Source organism: Cervus elaphus, chromosome 31, assembly GCF_910594005.1.
Source record: "Cervus elaphus chromosome 31, mCerEla1.1, whole genome shotgun sequence".
Taxonomy (NCBI): Eukaryota; Metazoa; Chordata; class Mammalia; order Artiodactyla; family Cervidae; genus Cervus; species Cervus elaphus.
In genome coordinates this window covers 41,403,258-41,419,819 of record NC_057845.1, presented here as the reverse complement: position 1 = coordinate 41,419,819, position 16,562 = coordinate 41,403,258, and the positions used below count along the sequence as shown (strand labels likewise).

Sequence of the window (16,562 nt, the reverse complement as noted above, 5' to 3'; positions counted from 1 at the left end):
GCAGGATTAGACAAATAATGAACAGTAAATATAATAAGTCACTTGTGTAAGACATGTTAAGTGGGGTATATGGTAGACTGGTAACAAGTTTTCGAGAAAAGGGAGCATACTGTGTGTGTGTGTTTTTTTTTAATGGAGGTTAGGGTGTGCTTCATTGGATAAATGACATTTGACATTTGATTTAAATATGTTAAAGGAGTTGTCATATAGATTCTTGTGTGTAGAGTGGGTCAGGCAAGGATGACAACCCGTGCAAAGACCCTGCCGTGTGAGTGTGTCTGGGGTGTTGGAGGAACAGCAAAGAGACCAGAGTGTGTGGAACAGCCCGGGTGGGTGGAGCGGACGGTGGAGAAGCCGGAAGGCGGAAGGAATGGGGAGCTGTAGATTACCTAGCCTTCATAAAGACTTTAAAGCAGAAGAAAAGGCGCCATGGCAGAGTTTTGAAGAGAGGAGTAGCTCGATCTGACTTTTATTTTTAAAAGATCACTGGTTGCTGTGTTGAGAAGTAACTGAACCAAGGCAAGGAGACAGAGCACCACTGCAGACCTTCAGGCAAAGGATGAAGGTGGCTAACAGGCCAGGGCGCAGCTGAGCAGCAAGTGGGAAGTCCTCGGATGCTGGACGTGTTTTTAAGGTGGATTGGACAAGGAATGTCAGGGAGAGGAGTCAAGAAGGGACTGTGTTGTTATCCGCTGAGATAGAGAAGGCTGTAGGTGAGCTGGGGGCGGGGAGGGATATTAACAAGCCTACTTTTGGACGTGTTGAGCTTGAGATACTTATCAGAAGTCCAAGTACAACCATTCAGCAGGCAGTTGGTGGCTCAGATGGTAAAGAATCTGCCTGCTATGCGGGAGACCTGGGTTCGATCCCTGGGTCAGGAAGATCCCCTGGAGAAGGGAATGGCAACCCACTCCAATACTCTTGACTGGCGAAACCCGTGGACAGAGGACCCTGGCAGGCTACAGACCATGGGGTCACAAAGAGTCAGACACGATTGAGCCACACATGCGTACGCATAGTTCTCAAAACCTTGAGACTGGCTGAGATCACAAGAGGATAGGAAGGAGGACTAGAGTACTGAGCATAGGACCGCTCGAGTACTGTGAAATCTGATAGAGGGAGGGGGGTCAAATAATAGAACCGAGAAGGAATAACCGAGATGTAAGAAAAAACAGGCAAGCCCAGGAACCCAGAGGGCAGATGAAGAAAAGATTTCAAGTGGGAGCGAGAAATCGGGTGTGTCGCTGTTTCAAACAGATCTAGTGAGATAAGCAGAGACTAGACCATTGAAATCACATCCTCCTGGTTGCTGTAGGACCCGAGCACTGTGAACTGTGAATCCCCAGCCTAGACTTGGGGCTGGAAAATTACGCCCAGTGGGCTGTATTCATCCCGCCAAATGGTTTTTACAGTGTTTAATTGGGGGGTGGGGGAGGGACAGATTTCATGATAACATGAAAACACTATGAAATACAAATATCAGTGTCAACAAGCAAGTTTGACTGCTACACAGCCACACACACACACACACACACACACACAAATTATAGTGTTTCCCACATTCACTTAGCACAGAATGCTTTTTTCACAAAACATCTCCAGTGTAGCCAAGAACTGCTTTGGGAAATACTTATGTAGATAATGGTTCTTAACAAAGAGGAGAGGCTCAGGTAGTTGTGAGTGCTAGGGTCAAGAGCCAGGGTCCTGGATCTCATGAGATCACAAACTTTGACCATGATGGCATCCTTCAGCAGCCAAAGTGACAGCCGCTTCAGAGCAGGAGCTTCCACATCCTGGCCGTTGTAAATAGTGCTGCAATGAACACTGGGGTGCTTGGGGCTTTTTTAATTATAGTTTACTCAGGGCAATGCCCAGTATTTGTGTTGATGTACTGCAGAGACCACCACAGCACTGGAAAGCGATTATCCTCCAATAAAGAAAAAGAGAGAGAGAGAGAGAAAATACATACACTTTGAGGGAAAAAAACAAAAACAAAAAGACCAGCAACTTTTCTCACGTTTCTTCTATTGACTGGCTCTTTGCAGAAGAAGAAAGCTCACTGGCCCAGAGATACATGAAAAAAAATTGCTCAAACTTCTTTAGCCATTAGGGAAATTAAAATTAAACCTAAAAGATTGATTGGGTAACATTTAGAAACCTGATTACATTAAAGTCAAAAAAGATTTTAAGAAACGAGAGCTCTCATTCACTGTTAGCGAGGCTGTAAATTGGTGCAACCATTGTGAGCATTATGGTAGTCTCCTATAATTTGAAGATGTGAAAATTGTCCATCCTAGAGGTTTTACTCCTAGGTATTTATCCTAAAGAAACTGTTACGTATGAACACAAGAAAATATTGACCAACATTCACTACAGAATTGCTTACAATAGATTATTTATCTTAGGAAAATAAGAAATAATGTTCATCAGCAAAAGAATAAGTAAAATGTTAATTATCCACACATTGAAGTATTGTATGGCACTTAAAAATGAATTAACTAGGACGACATCTATCGACACAGTAAATCTAAGCATAATTTAGAGAAAAAAGTATGTTGCAGAGGTAAAGGTAGAATTTAACACCATTTTTATAAAGTTTTCTGAAATGTGCAAAAAAAAGTAGATTACTTATGAATATATATAAAAGCATAACTGTATACAGTGATAAACACTAAATAGGGGATGAACAGAAAGGTAAAGATTTATTACTTTATTCTATTTATTTGTAATATTTATAATATTTTATATTAAACACATATTTTAAAGAGGAAATACTTGCCCCAAAAAACATAGGAGGTGTTCATACATGGGCTAAGAGAAGAGGAAACACAAGTCAAAATAAACAGAATCAAGCAATAACACAGGCTATGCCAGTGTCAAGGAGACAAATTAATTTAAGGAAATTTAAGAATTTCCTTCACACTATATTCCTGGGAAGGAAATAGCGTTCCTCTTCAATCCTAGTAAACAGTCGGCTGTCACTGACTTGCTCACCTGTTATTTTCCAGGTGACGAAACTGAATTTCACTATCATACCCTTGCATTGGCACTTTGCATTATAGAGGGACTATTTCTTCTCAGTATGTGCAAAGTATCTTTAGCCTCCTATGTGGCCATCATTTAACATAATTCCTTACCCCCTGCCCAAGGCTAATTTCTTCTCTTATTTTAAACCTTAAATTGAGCCACTTGATTGATATCAATGGAATAAACCATCATCTTAAAATACAGTTATTTATTTGACAAATGAATCATTGAATTTTGTTTGTACTCTGACAATCTGTACATGTTTGGAGAGGGAAAGATTCCTTTCTGGATTAAACTAATCATCTTTGTTCTCATTAAGCATATTATTTTGCTGAGTCGCTAAATATATTCAAATGATACTGTGTTGGATTAAGGGGACTTAATGCCTAACCTCACTTCTTTGTCTGCCTACGATTGCCACTGAGAGTTTATTGAGTCCGGGATCAAGCATCCCACTAAGAACCTTCCCTGCAAAGAGGGACTGGAGGATGGAAACTGAAAATGAAAAAATCTGCTTTGTTTTTCTTGAATGGCTGGTGATCCGGACAGATGTTTGCCTCTAAATGATGTCAATCCACTTAACCTACTAAAACAAAGACACAGCCCTGAAAGCAATGTCTGTCTTTCTTCCTTGATACCTTTTTACCTGGCACTCTAATTACTTTTAAAAGGACACGTGAAGAAGCAGTATTGATAACAGCATTGGTTGTATCCGTCCACATTGCTTTCTTTTGGAAGAGATGATCCTGGCTTCCCAGTTGGTTTTCTTCACCTGCATCTGGATCACACTGATGCCAAATGCTTCTGTTGTTGCTGAAATCAAGACGCCCCACCCACGCTGCTCCTCTTCAATGGAACAGACTCGGTAAGACATCCATATTATAGTCCCAATTTCTCTCACCAGCTACCTCAGACCTATGGGAAATATATCTTTAATGGTAGCACACATGTGTGGCCGTGATTGTCTCTAGAGAGACTGCTCACTCATCAAAATATATCACCTCTGGTTATCATAGAAAGAACAGAATCTAGGGCCCATGCTGGCATTTACGTGCTTAATTTTATTCAAAATAGTTAAAGGGCTCTTGTATGAGTCTTCTCTCAGGGATTGTATTTCTCCAATGAGCAATGCATTTATTATTAATAATGACCTGAGTTTAACGTTCCATCAAAAATTTTGGAGTAGAGGTTAGTCTGAGTACCGATTTCTGATGTCAAGTACTTGCAGAGTGTATATGGTTCTGTATATTGATGAGACAGTACTGAAAGGCATCAAAGCTAGTTGTTGTTTTTCAAGTTTCGTTTTCCATTTGGAAAATCGCCTTTGAAATATCATCCTGAGCATCAGTACATTGTCATTATTATCCTATCATCAATAATCAGGGTATGTTTGAATCTGCTAGTGAAGGGGCATAGTGCTCTACTAGAATGACCAGCTCATCTGGTTTGCCTGGGGCTCCGTGGTCTTTCAGAGAAGGCACCCCACTCCAGTACTCTTGCCTGGAGAATCCCATGGACAGAAGAGCCTGGTGGGCTGCAGTCCATGGGGTTGCTCAGAGTCAGACACGACTGAGCGACTTCACTTTCACTTGTCACTTTCATACATTGGAGAAGGAAATGGCAACCCACTCCAGTGTTCTTGCCTGGAGAATCCCAGGGATGGGGGAGCCTGGTGGGCTACCGTCCATGGGGTTGCACAGAGTCGGGCATAACTGAAGCGACTTAGCAGTGGTGTTCTTTAGCGCTAGAAGTCCCAGGAACCCCTCAGTCTCAGACAAACTAGAACAACTAGTCACCGTAGTACACAGGTAATGCTTCCCTGGTGACTCAGGGGTAAAAAATCTGCCTGCACTGCAGGAGACTCGGGAGATAAGAGTTCGATCCATGGGTCTGGAGGATTCCCTGGAGAAGGAAATGGCAACCCACTCCAGTATTCTTGCCTGGGAAATCCCATAGACAGAGGAGCCAGGGGGCTGCAGTCCATGGGGTCGCAAAGAATCAGACACAAGTGAGCAGCTGAGCGTGCATGCAGCCCAGCGCAACGCCTAGTACGACCCAGGTAACTTTATTTATTTTTCATTTATTTTTATTAGTTGGAGGCTAATTACTTCACAACATTGCAGTGGGTTTTGTCATACATTGACATGAATCAGCCATGGAGTTACATGTATTCCCCATCCCGATCCCCCCTCCCACCTCCCTCTCCACCCTATTCCTCTGGGTCTTCCCAGTGCACCAGGCCCGAGCACTTGTCTCATGCATCCCACCTGGGCTGGTGATCTGTTTCACTATCCAGGTAACTTTAATAACCAATGAATGACCTCCTGTCCTAGGGGAAGTCTTTCCTTTTCACCAGGTGCAAGATTCCCAAAAAGACCCGGTAGAAGCCAACCTTGGTGACATATGTTTCAGCCAGACTGCCCTCACATTTTGGATATTTATGAAGCACTCCCTGTAAGATCAGGAAAGAGAACATAAAAATGTAATAAATCCTTCTGAAGCCTCAGGTTTAACGACCAAAAACAAAAGCACTGTGGAGGAGTGGAGAGGAGCGGTCACTAGAGTCCTGAATCCTGCTTTGCTCTGAGAAATCAAAAACCATCTCCCATACTTCCCTTCCAGACTTGGCTCCCACACTCAGATTATGAAGTCTTGTCCTGTTTAAACACTTTCTGTCTTCCCCGAGGCAATTAGGCAAGCAATATTTAGGAAATGTGAGGCTGTGTGTTTTTTCCAGGCTGCTTATAACATCTAGTATGTTTTAGTAGTATATTGTATCTAATTTTGAAACAAAATGGAGATTGCTTAAAATATCATCTGTGACTTAAACCGTAGGGGGTTTGCCCAGTTTGTTTGGCGGATGTGTAGATAAGAAGGGAGATAGTCACAGGGACTCACCAGTCTCACCAGCCCACTATTGGTGGGAGAATTGCTGGAGAAAAATCTGCCATGTGTATTTTTTAGGTGTCATTTAAGGGACAAGAAGAAAGCATCTTTCTCTGTGGTGGTGTGAGAATTTCTCTGTTATGTTAAGTGTCTCATTTTTAGACTCTGGTTAAATGAAGAAGGAACCCTGGGTTTTCTACTCCATGGGGCCAAGAGTGTTTGTTTTCACTTCTCTATATCTTAAGTCATAAGCCACAATAGGATTCATTAAAATTTATACCTACCTCTTTTGTTCTTCAAAGAAAAATCCTCTAGGACTCTAGGGATGGCGTAAAATATACACCCTGGTTCAGAAGCAGCCACTTAAGATGAAAGCCTTGCATTTCCCCAGTGAACAGAGTAACGCAGCCAGCCAGCTTCTGAGCAGTCACTCAGCACCCTCTCAGGCAGATTTTAGGGCTTTTTGACAAAAATACTGAAATTACTGTGTAAGATAGTTTATAGAGTAAGGAACCAGGATAATTTAGACCTTAGTATACCTCATGCGAAGAGTTGACTCATTGGAAAAGACTCTGATGCTGGGAGGGATTGGGGGCAGGAGGAGAAGGGGACGACAGAGGATGAGATGGCGGGATGGCATCACCAACTCGATAGACATGAGTTTGAGTAAACTCCGGGAGTTGGTGATGGACAGGGAGGCCTGGTGTGCTGCAATTCATGGGGTCGCAAAGAGTAGGACACGACTGAGCGACTGAACTGGACTGAATATGAATAAACACTGTAAGGTTCTTTACCCCATGCATGATCTGATAATCAATAATTAAATAAGTAATGAATTAATAATCCACTCTGTCATAAGTTCAGTTCAGTTCATTTCAGTCGATCAGTCATGTCTGACTCTTTGCAACCCCATGGACTGCAGCATGCCAGGCTTCCCTGTCCATCACCAATTCCCGGAGCTTGCTCAAACTCACGTCCATTGAGTCACTAGTGCCAACTCATAATGCAAGAGAACTAATAGAATGAACATGGAAAGAAGACTTGATCTTTCTTTGAAAATTGGGAAGTATACTTGTACACATTAGGTCACATTTACGTGCATTATTTTGAGCCACTTTTCCTACAGTCAGGCCCTTTATCCTTAAATAGGCTATTAACTATTTACATTCAGAATATCATTTTACTTTTTGCCCAAAGACTCCCTTTTTAATCCAAATACTTTAAAAATCTTTCATCCAAAGATTCATCCCTTTATTTCTTAAAAACCAAGTAGGGGAGAGGAGGAGTTGGTGAATAAATTAGATATGGCGCAGGAAAATGTTCCTGTTTGGCCTCGGGGAGAGACCTGGCTCCCCACTGATGCAAAGAGGTTTAGGCACCCAGACTTACTGAATATTTATTCATCCTCTCAGCAATTGTATTGAGTGCCTTCTGTGATGACCAGTTTTGGGCTGGGAGTTAAGAAGAACATATTGTCTCAGCCTTAAGAGTAATCAGCAGAATGCCCAGTTTCTGTACAAATCAGCTTGCAAGAGCCAGTTGTGAAATTTTAAGGCGGCTAAAAATAAACTCATTAAAAATTAACTTGTATAAACGTACAATTAAACAAATTATTTTAATGAAAATAATACATACTTAAAAGTTCACCACTTCCTAACTACTTTACTACATGTTACTATTGTGTTTTGTTCTCCACTATTTATATCTACTTATGTCTGGAAGAAATACTACACTATACTGTAATATATTATGCTATGTTGTCGTTCAGTCCAACTAAATGACAAAGAGTCAAGTCCAGCTCTTTGCAACCCCATGGACTGCAGCACACCGGGCTTCCCTGTCCTTCACTGTCTCCTGGAGTTTGCTCAAATTCATGTCCACTGAGTCGATGATGCCATCTAACCATCTCATCCTCTGTTATCCCCTCCTCCTCTTTCACTCAGGGTAGTATAGTACATGCTACATGGTATAGTGTAACTGTATATGGTATACTAGTACTATATATACTATATACTATACTATATACTAGTTTATAGTATACTGTGGTGCATACTATGTAGTTGTATACTATGTGGTATACAACTATATTTTATAGTATACCACTGTATAAGTAGTATTGTGTATTACACTAATATAGAATACTATATTATCGTATAAACTGTAGTATACTACCATACACAAAACTTATATTATATTGTATTGTACTATACTATGGGCTACACACTTCTCTGTCATATCCATAGCTTGAAATCAGCTAGGATGACAGTATGGAAATCAGCAAACACTACAAACAGGGCTTTTTTTCCTGGGGAGTCTCTTGTCAGACATTTACTAGCACATCGAGACCCTAATGTAGAAGCCAGGAGTGTCCTAGAGATTGCCAATTCAAACTGCTATGCAAGTTAAGACAGAAGTGACTGGCAGAAACTGAGGCAATGATAGGCTCAATGTTCCTCTGGGGGCAGAGGCTGGCCGGGTTAAGACTTTTTTCTTGGAAGAGAACTTCAGCCCGGTGTCGCTAGATTTCCTGAGTTTTCAAAAGAAGAATTCAGATTTTCATGCAAAATTTTCCAGTTGAATACAAAAGTTTTCTTTCAGTAACTACTAAAAGCAGAATCATTTTTTTTAGGAAAGGGAAGAAGGCAAAAGACAAAGGGGCTTCAAATGATTCTTATATGGAATCAGACCAGAAAGTTCTGAGCTAAATCTGGTTCTCTATCATAAATTAACCTCCCTTATTAAGCACATTTGCTTCTCTTGCCTTTGTCTGTTCTATTTGTCTTCATTTTATTAACCTTTCTACTTGTATGCTTTTTTTTTCAAGTCAGGGGTCTTCAAATAGAGCACTTACGCTCCTAGAGTATAATGCTCCCCTAAGGCTGCATGCAAGCTCTCAGAGGCACATGTGAGCATGAAAAGTTTTAAAATAATTGTTTCTGGATCTCTGACTTCCTCTGACCTCTTTCCTAAAATGGATCCTCCTGAAAACTTGCCTGCAGTCTTCTCTGCAGCCTCCCCTTAATGATTGCTCTGTCCCATTTGGCAAAATAAAAAGCACACACACCTCTTCCTTTTTCTGAACTTAACCATGTGTGTTACATGGGTGGACAAAACCCGCCTGAGTACAAAAAAATTCATTACAGATGTTGTTGTTAAGGTAGCTGATGACTTTAGTTTAAATAACACATTCTTTTCCAAACTGAGTGTTTTCCTTTTTTTCTGTTTTTCTTTTTTTTTTTTGCTTTCAACAATATTGAAGAAAGAACCCACTTAACTTGTTAGGTTATAAATCATTAGAAAGAATTCTTGATGATACGCCACAATGTGAATTTTGAAAAATAAGTAAGAAGGAATTGTTTAAGGTATAGTCCTGAAAGAAAATTTCTTCCAATTCCATGTCCATGAACAAAGTTTTTCTATATTTTCATCTATAAAAGTGAAAAATAGAATCAAGGAAATGTAAATTAAAACCTCACATCTATTAGAAGGGCTTTATCAAAAAAGACAAGAAATAACAAGTGCAATGAGTAATATCCATACACAGATACACAAAATAGGGAAAATGTACCATCACTTTATTAAGAAATACTTCTCTGATAAAATTTAATCATAATTTTAATAATTATTTATCAACATTTATATGAGTTATGTTTTGCTCCATTTTTAATAGTCATAGAGGCTACAAAAGAATTTATTTCAATGTGTATATACATGTCTTCTCGGAAAGAAGTATGATAGGTGATAAAATTCAATGAAGAAAATAAAATGGAAAGACAAGTTTCAAGAAAATGAGGAATGAGACAAATTCCTTTGAGAGAAATTTGTCTCAGAGAGACAAATTCTTTCTGGTTTTTAAAGAGGAGCTTATTCATGTATTTTAAAATGCATATTTTGAGTATTCCAGGTTCATTGGATACATTTAAAGGAGGAATATAAATTTTATTTTAAATTATCAATATTTAATTTTAAATTTTATGATGAAAAAATTGAAGATGACTGCTTAAATATGTGTGAGGTTTTCAAAATTATTTCAGAGGGTGTCTAAGCCACATAAACCTTTTTGAGAAATAGATGGTGTATAAAGTCAAAAGTAAGTAAACATAGGACATCTCACTACACATACGTAGAACCCTCAGGTAAGAAGAGGTGAGTGTGCTTTCAGGTACCGCCAGGAGTGCCTTGCATGCCCATTCAGTCATGTCCAACCCTGCGACCCCATGGACTGTAGCCCACCAGGCTCCTCTGTCCGGGGGATTTCCCAGTCAGGAATATTGGAGCGGGTTGCCATTTCCTACTCCAGGGGATCTTCCCCACCCAGGGATCGAACCCTGTCTCCTGCTTGGCAAGCAGATTCATAAGCACTCTGCCACCTGGGAAGCCTCTTGCCTTTCATAGCAGCAGGCTGCATGTTCATTGTTCTGGGGATTCTTTATTTATTTTTTTTTTTGAGGATTACGATTCTGGAAATTTATTAGGATTTTTTTCCTCCATTAGGGAAGCTACATGCAAAAGATACAACATACAGAATATCTTTAAATAACACAACTCCCAGACAAGGACAGGGTGATATTTGGGGGAGGGGCATTCTCTCTTTGCTTTTCTATGTTCTATTTTTTATTTTAAAATTTTTATGTTCCTCTGGATGGAATTTCTGAGATGGGTATTCTGGGGATTCTTAATTAAGATTCATCCCTTCCAATCTCTGGAGGGCTATGCTTTTGAAAAGAGTACTAGAGATTGCCGTTGTGTTATATTACTAAAGAAGTTCACAAATTTCCGTGAATTTCCACCCAAGGTAATATTCCAGTTTTTCTTAAAATAATAACAACCAGCTAGCTTTTATAAAACGTCTATTATTTTCCAGACCGGTAGTTCTCCTGAGAAATTGTTATAAATGCAAATTCTCATACCCTAAAACTATGGAATCAGAAACTCTGGGCATGGAGCCCAGCAAACCTGGTAATTGAGATTCATGCCAAAGAATATAGTACTTACAAAATATGTGGTGGGGGCCTGGAACCCAATAGGCATTTAATAAAACCTAGCTGCTATTACTTTTTCAATCAATGGATCATTCTAGCTCCTTGAAAGAGGTTTTCTAGTTAAGAGATCCTTGGAAGAAATAGTTCTCTGTGTCAATTATTCATAGGATAAAATGACTTGTGTTTAAAATCAAATGCATTTGTCTTCTACACAAAATCAGATTTGTTCCTCCAACTTCCCTATTTCTATCAATGGCAAAAATGCATACATAAATCTCTGAGGGTTTTAGCCAGAAACTTCTGTACTTAAAGATCATACTGGGTCCTCTCCAGTGCCCATAAACCTGGACATATTTCTTAAACCAGCTGCTTCAGGATGTGAAATTCTCACCATCAAAATATTGAGTTAAGAAATTGTGTCCACAAGTATTATATTAAAAATTGATGTGTATTTCCTGAAGGAGACATGACATGTATCAATGCAAAAGCCAATCAAGAAAGAGAACTAGAACTTGCCTAGTAGAGCACTCAGCATCTTGTGTTATTGCTGCTCCTTACGATGACAGTGATGGTGACAGGAATGTTCTTTTTAAAAAAATAATTTTATTTATGTATTTATGGCTGTGTGGGCTCTCTCTAACTGCAGCGAGCTGGGGTTACTCTCCAGCTGCAGGCTTCTCATTGTGGGGGCTCCTCTTGTTGCAGCTGCCACGCTCTAGAGCGCAGGTGCAATAGTTGTGATGCATGGGCTTCGCTGCTCCACGGCATGTGGGGCCGGGGATGGAACCTGTGTCTCCTGCATTGGCAGGTGGACTCTTTACCACTGAGACACCAGGGGACCCCAGAAGCGTCCTTCTGGAAGAGGGACGGAGCAAGGTCTCGGGCACCTGGGACAAGAAGTCAGCTGCATGTCACTTACAGAGGGGCTGTGCTGCCCCCCACACTTAGAACACGTCTGGGAAGTATGTGTCACAGCACAGAAACGAGTCAGGGAGACCCAGCAACTTGCCTGAGTTCAGAGCCCCAGGGAGCCACGGGCTTCGCTCCCAGATCAGGTCTCCACGCACACGGGAAAGGCCACCCACTTTGCCTTTGCCCGAGGAAGTGCGCCTGCTTCACCACTGGATCAATCTTAGGTCCAGTCAACGGTCAGATCATCCATTTTCCCCTGGGATTCCTCTCCAGGCCCATAGCCCTCCCTCAGTTCCAGAATCTACTACAGGGATTCTTCCTCAAATCCCAACCAGCACCTATACTTTTTGCACATGTTGTGAAACACTGTTTTCATCAGTTTACAATTTTCAGGTCTTTTGTTTTGCTTTTTCTTAACATTATCTTAGTGCAAGAGGTAGTTTAACTTCTGTGACTCCAAGAATCACTCAGGTACCACGTTGAATGCAGATTCCTAGGGCCTGTTCCTCTGGTTCTGGTTTGGTTGATCTGGGTCTGAATGTTGATCATCTCCACCCAGGTGCTAGTGGCCAGGTTTTCCTACTAAAAACCACATTGTCAGGACCACATCCACACTCAAGTATGTCATTCAAGGTACTTTACCTTACCTGCCCCACCCTTGTGAAAGCAAAAGTAAATGTTGGTTGATCTTTGTCTTTATGTAATGTGAACTGAGAAAATGAGCTTTATGTGTCTATTTTGGAGCATACCATGTTGAGCACAGAAAGCTAAACTAAATCAAAATATCCAGAAGCACATGTGTCTCAAAAGCATTTTTCTCCCTTGGAGGTACAGCAAACAAGAAACTAGAATGAGGAAAGAAGACAATACCAAGGTGTGGCCCCTGAAATACAAGCAAATCCTCCACATAGAGGACCATGACTTTGCAATGAGACCTGGATTTGGAGGTGAGCACTATCTTTACAAAACTCCTGTGTTATAATCCATTATGTTGTCAAAACTATGTTGAAAATTTGAAGCCATTGAGACCAAAACACAAGACCATCAGTTTAACGAAGAAAAAGAAACAAAAACCTTTTACAATGATCTTCTCTTGAATAAGAGCAATTGATAATTTATGCAGTTTAAATTAACCAAAATGACCCATTGTTTACTATATACATTATCATTAAAAGTGTGTAGATAAATAATATGTGTTCAAAAATAGTGAATGCATATATCTTGCCCATACAGCAGTATATTGTTTTAATTAAAATCCATTGAGTTATATCGGAGAAGGCAATGGCACCCCACTCCAGTACCCTTGCCTGGAAAATCCCATGGACGGAGAAGCCTGGTAGACTGCAGTCCATGGGGTCGCTAAGAGTCAGACACGACTGAGCGACTTCACTTTCACTTTTCACTTTTATGCATTGGAGAAGGAAATGGCAACCCACTCCAGTGTTCTTGCCTGGAGAATCCCAGGGACGGGGGAGCCTGGTGGGCTGCCGTCCACGGGGTCACACAGAGTCAGACACCACGGAAGCGACTTAGCAGCAGCAGCAGCGTTGAGTTATATGATGGTATTCATAAACTCTTGTGAAACATGCTTATGAGCTGGAATGCCTGACTTTTGTTGAAGAACTAGTCTGCCAAATGCCATGGCTCCCTGTGAACCACCTCTGCTGAGGTTTTTTCTTTTACTTGCACCTAGCAATGTAAATTGATTGAAGTGTTGGAGTGCCAGGCACTGTGCTAAGCCCTTTAATGCACTGTCTCATTCCACGCTTGCAGTGACCCTATGAAGTAGGTGTTACGACCCTAATATTACAATGTGGAAATTAGGGCTTAGAGAAATTAAGAAATGTTCTCAAGGCCATGAAAAAAGTAATGTGGTAGAACCAAGATGCAATGACTTGTAAGGAGAACAGGAGCAAACCACAGTAGGAGGATATATTACTTGGAAAAAAGCCTTTCCTCCTGTCAGATTGTTTCATGTGCATATAGTTGCATCCCTGAGGGTACCAAGCTTTTCAGAGATACAGAGGGTGTGGTAAAATCACCCCGGTAAGCTGTACTCTCCACTTTAATGCTAAATCCATCCTGACTCTCCTGCTCTTGACCTAAGGTCTCCCACACCCACAATTTCCTGAACTGATAACTTTTCATGCTAGAGACGTGGAGGTAAGAGAGGTGAGGGTGGGGGTGAGGAACCAGGATCCCCCAGCAGTAGAATAGGTACCACTTTTTGATAATTAACACTTCAAGTACTTGGCGTGGGTGGGAAGACCTCGATACTCATCATATTGTGGTTATGACAAAGGGAAGCACAACACACAGGTTACTAGTAAAATTTAAAAGCACATCAGGTAACTCTTACGTTAAGGATGGTTTGGGTTTTGTTCTTTAATTTTCTGGAGTCCATTGGGTTGCAATTCTAAGGGTCTGGTTTTGATTTTATTAGGTTGTGTGTGTGTGCTTAATTGCTCAGTCGTGTCTGACTCTTTTCGACCCCATGGTGGCCTGCCAGGCACCTCTGTCCATCCAGGGAAGGATACTCAAGTGGGTTGCCATGCCTTCCTCCAGGAGATCTACTCAACCCAGGGATCAAACCCAGGTCTCCCACATTGTAGGCAGATTCTTTACGGTCTAAGCCACCAGGTTGGTGATGCAAGTTTCAGCAGGCATCAGAGTCCCCTGGGGGCTTCTTGGCACCCAGATCACTGGGCCTCACCCACAGAGGTTTTGATTCAGTAGATTTGAGTGGGGTCACCAATTCTCATGTCTTATATATTTCTTGGTGATGTTGATTCTGCTGGTCTGAGAATCACATTTGATACCTACTGAGTTACATTATTAGCATCAGATTAATTCGTGGTGAGTATAATATTTTGTTTTTCAGGAGCATTTCTCAACATTTTTTTTACTACCTATCGATCTATTTTTTCATTTCATTTCTTTTTTTTTACATCACTACTCAGATTTGTAAATACTCTTAACTGCCATTCCCAATAGACCGTTTATTTCCCCCAACAAAATTTGCCCAAAGTTTGGATAATATACTCTGCAACTGATAGGCAGGTATTCTGGACCTTGGTCTCGACGATTCTAAGGAGTCTCTAAAATCTTTCCCCTCCCACAATTTACCTGGGAAAATTATTTTTTTTAATTTAAACTTGACCGGCTGTGGGTACTTGGAACCATTAGGGGGCTCCAGACACACAGGAATAGCTTGGAACTGGCCTCTGGAGTAGTGATTAGCAGTCCAAAATGATGTATTCCCTTCTATACGAATTCAAAAAGCTGCCCTAATTCCTGTTAGGTTAGGTTCGTCAATTAAATGAATTCCTATCCTAGAGGAAAGGGTTTTATGGGTTTATTTTAGACCACTGAAAGCCAGAGAGATTAAGAGAAAAATTGCTGCCCTTGAATGTGGACCTTGAAACAAGCAGTCTACACTTTGTAACTCAAAGTGCTCCAAGGACCAGGGGCAGAGTCACTGGGGAATTAGTTAGACATGCGGACGATCAGGCCCCACCCCAGGCTTTCTGAATAAAAATCTGCATTTTAACAAGATCCCCAGGTGATTCGACCACACTTTACAATTTGAGAAGCACCATCATAAATTACCCAGAGCTGACCCAAAGCTTTTATCTTAAAACATTTATGCCTTCTTTCTCCTTCCTCTGTATCACCCCCACCCCCCAGAAAAACATAATATTGATCTTAAATTTCCACTTCTCTTGATCTGTTAGGGATACGTGTTAAGAATTTTTAAAACAATTTTTTTTCCTGAGGCTACTTTGTGGGGGTCATTAAAAATGCAATAGAAATGTACTACTTAGTGGCAGGTGGCAAATCATCCCACGATTAAGAAATTTTTCTGACAATCATGGACTGGGGCTAAATGGTATCCAAGTGGCTTGTGTATTCAGTCAGTTCGGGCAGAAAAAAATCCATAAATTCAGTCAGAAGTGTCAGTCTGGTAGCTCTGTGAAATATAGTCCTTCACCTTCTCTTGTCTTGGTCAGAACAGCTTTTTATACCAGTGACCCATTCCCTGTTCTCTCAAGCCTGCTTTCCTGGGGAAATCAGGCTGCAGAATACAAAAGACAGGCTTAAATTTATCTTCTCTTTCTTTATACTTGTCCATAACACAACACACACACATTCTTCTTTCCTCTTGAGCTAAATGTAACTTCAGCACTTCTCTTGCCTTAATGTTTTCCTAATTAGCTTTAACATTAAAACCAGCTGCTACCACAGTGCTTTCTTACTTTTATAAAGCATTAGAAGATTAATTGACTCATTATGTGGAAACAGGAGGATATAAATTTAAGGGAGCCTTTTGTTTAACTTGGGTTATAAATTGCAGCTCATTTTCTTTATTTATGCTTTCCCTACCCTTTACATCTCCCATAACTAAGGGCTTTTTGTTGTTGTTGTTTTAGCTTTACGGATGATGATTTCTTTGTTTCTTTAAAGTGAAATCCATCCAGCATCTAGATGCTGGCTACTGAGTTAAAACAAAAGCTGAAGTTGTAAAAGCCACTTGTGTAGTCTTTGCTTGTCAAATAGGAGGGCCAGGTTGCCAGCCAGGGGGATCTGGCTGTATTCCTGCATTAACGAGCTCTAGCTTCCAGGCAAGTTCTTCAACTTTGCTAAGCATCAGTTCCCTCATATGTCAAATGGCGCTAAACTGGTTCTACCTAGCTAACTAACAACGTGGCTGTAATGATAACATGAGATAATATATCAAGTACTTTAAATGTACTA

General features: G+C 40.8%; 1 protein-coding gene across 1 annotated transcript in view; it reads left to right on the top strand.

Annotated features, from left to right (window-relative positions):
• Positions 1–3,767: 3,767 nt before the first annotated feature.
• The window catches only part of GABRR3 (gamma-aminobutyric acid type A receptor subunit rho3), a 46,647-nt gene continuing 33,852 nt past the window's right edge, over positions 3,768–16,562 (top strand). Inside the window, exons 1-2 of the mRNA XM_043893050.1 lie at positions 3,768–3,892; positions 12,642–12,754. Coding sequence (XP_043748985.1) covers positions 3,768–3,892; positions 12,642–12,754 — 238 coding nt within the window. The remainder of the gene's footprint in view (positions 3,893–12,641; positions 12,755–16,562) is intronic.